This window comes from Hermetia illucens, chromosome 2 (genome assembly GCF_905115235.1).
Source record: "Hermetia illucens chromosome 2, iHerIll2.2.curated.20191125, whole genome shotgun sequence".
Lineage (NCBI taxonomy): Eukaryota > Metazoa > Arthropoda > Insecta > Diptera > Stratiomyidae > Hermetia > Hermetia illucens.
Genome location: NC_051850.1, coordinates 48,290,812 through 48,295,380, shown reverse-complemented (window position 1 = coordinate 48,295,380; position 4,569 = coordinate 48,290,812). Strand labels below are relative to the sequence as shown.

Here is a 4,569-nt window from a genome sequence, read left to right as displayed (position 1 = left end):
CTAGTTGGGGTACTGAACCCATTGAATTTATATTTGAACTCTGTGATGTGTTAGCTTAATATGGTAGCCCCCCGTGACGACAAAAACGCAATTTTCCGGTTATTGTGTATTGAAATGCCAGGGAGGATGTCTTCATGAAGATCGAATAGAATACTGCCACTTTGAAGTTGCCTGGAGGACAATTCACGTTTAGGGGCAACTTGCAAGAGCAGCTATTCTTAAAAACGAAATGAAAGCATTGTCATAGATTTAAAGATTAAAATTGAAATATTTATTCCTTATCAATTATTATCGCCTAATAGAGCACTAATCACATTATCATTTCATAGCTCGTCAACGAGCACATCTGATTGCCTAACCTTAAGCATAGCACCGAGCCCTACGCGCTCCTTCACTTCCAGCATTGTCCGCTCCGCAACTTCTGCAGCCTTATTCCGTCCTTCTTCCAGGACATGAACCAAGTACTCAGGATTGTTCATATATTCTTCAATTTTCGATCGAATTGGATTCAAATGGTCAATCACGGTTTCGGCCACTCGCAACTTGTACTTGCCCGTGTCAATGAGGGCAGCGTCCTCGCAAATTTCTTCAATTGTGTCTCCGGACATCAGGGAATCGATCATTATCAGGTTGGAAACGCCCTGCCGAGTCTCAGGCTCGAAAGTCACGGCGGATGTAAAGTCAGTCACGGCTTTTTTGATCTTCTCTAGTATCTGGTCTGGCTCGTCGGTTAGGTAAATTGCGGACTTTTGGTCTTCGTCGGATTTCGACATTTTCTTTGAGGGATTTCGTAGTGACTTGATGCGAGCGTCGCAGCTGTCGGAGATCATCCCGTGACACTGTGGAAAGGTAGTGCCGAATTTGTAATTGAAGATTTTGGCCAAATGTTGAGCGAGTTGGATATGTTGGATTTGGTCCTCGCCGACCGGGACATGTGTTGCTCTGTTACAAGGAGGAATTTCAGGGTTGATGTTGCTATGGATCAACTTATGAGAGCAGTTGTCTACTTACTTGTGAACCATTATATCGGCCGCTTGCAAAACTGGATACACGAACAGGCCCAAAGGAATATCCTTCAACTTCTTCGTTTTTTCTTTGTATTGTGGCAAATGCGACAATCTGGGCATCGTCGTTAAACACGACAAAATCCACCCCAATTCTGTGTGTTGTTTTACGGAAGACTGGACGTACAGGGTCGATTTGACGGGATCGATCCCACAGGCAAGTAGTGTAGCGGTCATTTTTAGAATATTTAGACGGAGAATTCGGGGGTCCTGGATGAGAGTGTGCTATTAACTATTTTCCGAAACGTTCTGTATAGTATTTACCTGCGGTAGAGTAATAGAATGCATGTCGACAATACAATAAGTCACGTCTTCGCCGGCTTCCTGCAAGTCAACCCACTTCCGAACGGCGCCCAAATAGTTGCCGATGTGCATGGAGCCGGTGGGTTGGATGCCTGAGAATATTTTCTTAGGCCACCGAATAGCCTGCAGAAGGTTGGATTGTGTCAATCACCACTGCGTTCCCAGACCTATTCCCAAAGGGAGTAACACTCACCTCATCTTCGGTGCAGAAGCTTTTCGCCTGACGACAACCTAAAACACTTGCCCGTCGAAGGCCCAAATTGGCTAATTTTCTAATTGAATGCATCTTTCCTTAATTTATTACAACATATAACTTTCTAATTTCTAGTATTCATCGTATTAGACTAGACGTCGCGAAATTAATCGAACCCCTGCTTCCAGACAGGGGAGAGTTTTCCTTCAGATCAGACTAGCATAACCTCAAAATATATACGTCAAGTGTCAACTTCTGCTGAATTGGGATTTTGCATTGGCTGAATTATTATTCTACACTGGCTGGATTGGCAGAGAAATCGGCTGGTGGGGCGGAAATTTAACGTTTTTTTGAACGGAGATTTTTGTTTTCAGTATAAAATATTGGAGTCTGGTTTTTTCTTTGAAACAATAATATTCAATATTCAAATGATAAAGCAATAGAAGTAGAAACACCTCTAAAGGCGGTAAGAAGCCTGTTTGAGAAAAGAGACGGGGCTGAAAGTTCGAATGACCGTTTAACCCCCAGGCGTCTCAAGAATTAAGCGGAGCGTTAATAATAGTGTTCACTATTACCCAACGCAGCTTTATCCCACTGAAATAGCGATTTCCGTCTGAACTGGGGATTAAAAATTCTCCAAAAAATATTTTGGGTAGGGAAGGGTGGCTTGGTTTGGTTATGTTTTACGTTAAGCTTGCACAATTGGGAGCTTGCTCCCGAAGACCGTTCGAAACAGCAGCTGAAATAGGTTGATTCAACGGCGAAGACTGTTTCCCCGCTGCCCGTATTTTAGGGACAAACTGATCTTGGGGAGGGGGGGGGGACCAAAGCAACAGCTCAGTAGTGCCCCCCTGTACTGTAAAATGTATAGATAGATGTTGTACGGACAAGAAGATAGTCAGAGATCTTTAATGAGTCGCTTACGATACGAGGAGTGACTTCGTCGAGGTGCCCGAGTCAGTAATTTTGATCCCCTAGCTGGCTGTATTCCTGTGCCCTAGCTAGTACCCTTGAGAAAGCCTCTTGAAGAAGAGCGAACCGCGAAGGGCCGGTACACGTCGGGCCACACTGGCAGTTCCCGGATCCGTTGACAACTCTCTGTCGACGTCGGTTGGGTGATGTGAGCGTAGTTACTGCCAAGGTGGTAGCTGTCACGTGTATCAGAAGCCAGCCCTTTCGGGACCCTGGTCGGATAGTGTTTGTTAAACCGGTGTTAGTGAGTTCCAGAATCAGCTAAGCGTTGGTCAGGCCGGGGTGGAAACTTTGTCCGTGAGGGTAGACCCGTTCCTAACGTTTACGGCCCGCTCCCTTGCACACGATGTACTGGTAAAGTTCCCATGGAGAATGAATACGATAAACGACCAGTGAAAGCGGCAGCGAGGGCTGAAATGCCCGATGTGACACCGGGACACCCAAATAAAGAGGAAGCCTTACCAAGTGGCGTAACTGACGGTGAGGGGACCACAACTCCTATAACTTATAGTGTCCCTCTTTCGGAAAAAAAACCCAGTCAGAATTCCCAGTTCTGAGCAGGTAGATTTGGACACGAACACGTCCTAGCTAAAACCGAAGAGGAGCGGCTCATTACGAAATGCGCAACAGTGGTGAAACGTATGCGGTCAGCAATGTTCCTCCAGAGAAACGTCAGCAAAGGTGTCGAAAACGAGCTGATGGAACTGAAGAAACTACTGGACTGCATGTTCTTCTACAAACGAACTTGGAGAACTGTGGAGGAGGCGTGGAAAGCAAAAACAGCCGCCGCACTTGCCGCTGAGAACTCTATATGCGCCAACAGATTGCTGATAACACTGCACTACAAAGCGAACTGGGGAAAAAGTCGACGGAAAGCACGACATTTGCGGAAGTCCTTAGTGAAATTCGCAACAGGATGCAACCCGAAGATAACGGAGCAGAAATGTCTTCCATAAGGAAAAGCAAGGGGGGCCGAGTTCTCGTCGAAACTAGGCCGGGAGAGTACATTTTACAAAACGGGGGTGCGAATGCGGATAATCCCATCCTATAAATTAACACGCATGGGAGTGCAACCGCTCATCAGTTGCCAGCGCAGTTTGTTGCGGAGGTAAAGGCTGATCTAGTGCCAATCAACGAACAATACCGGAAGATCTTAATTTATCGGGTACCGCTGCCATCTGGGTTTCGGGGCAGCGTTCAACCTCTGGCTGAGGGAAAGGATTTGTCTGAATTTGGTGTTTACGAATAACATTTTTTAGTATTTACCTTCGTCGAATGAGACGATGCCGGACTTTCAGCGTCAGTTTGATGCTCTGGAAGACACGTTTCGGGCACGGAGAGGCGAATCCTCTCCGAATTTCTTATCCGTAATAAGGGGCACGTCCGACGGTAAATTTGGTAACTCCGCACAGGTTATTTTCATGTTTAAATTAAACGCTTTATAATACTATGTAGTCCTAACCTCATCCTCACAAAACGCTCAAATTCTCGCGCTCTGCCTCAAAAGTCCTATATAGAGAAAAACTTCTTTCTACACTCTTTCAGCATTAGTTTGCTTTCTATTATTTCTGAATTCATCCTATCAGCTTATCGGCAAGTGAGGGAAGTGGACGTACCCAGAATTTTTTCAATGGCTTCGAATTGAATATACGTGGTTGCCATTTACCCCCTAAGTGGCTATATCGCGTCAATCACATCTATGCGTCACCGTTCTCAGTTACCTGAAATGCGTTCCCGCTCCCCCCAGGAGACGCCTGCACTCCTTCTATACTGCTTTGCGCCAAGTGCTCTTCGACCGACTCACTTGTCGGCCATTGTAGCCAGCAATGCAATTATCGCCCTTACTTAATATGTGACTTATCCACTGCAACTGGGGGACACTTTCCATGTGATACTACCATATATCAACACAGAAAGAACATTAGCACGGAACAGTCCAACTTAATCGTGGTGTTGAGATGACTGCATTTCTAGATTTTAGATAAAGCAGTGAAAGTGAATCTAGCGCTGTTAATGCGTCGGGCAACATCACTGTCG

General features: G+C 45.7%; 1 protein-coding gene across 1 annotated transcript; it reads right to left on the bottom strand.

Annotated features, from left to right (window-relative positions):
• Nucleotides 1-244: 244 nt before the first annotated feature.
• On the bottom strand, nucleotides 245-1,788 carry LOC119650031 (tryptophan--tRNA ligase, mitochondrial). Its single transcript, XM_038052512.1, has 4 exons — nucleotides 1,561-1,788; nucleotides 1,329-1,490; nucleotides 1,012-1,274; nucleotides 245-942 (listed from the first exon to the last, which is right to left on the bottom strand). Exons 1-4 carry the CDS (start codon nucleotides 1,651-1,653, stop codon nucleotides 324-326), a joined length of 1,137 nt encoding a protein of 378 aa, XP_037908440.1. The 5' UTR covers nucleotides 1,654-1,788; the 3' UTR covers nucleotides 245-323.
• Nucleotides 1,789-4,569: the final 2,781 nt, after the last annotated feature.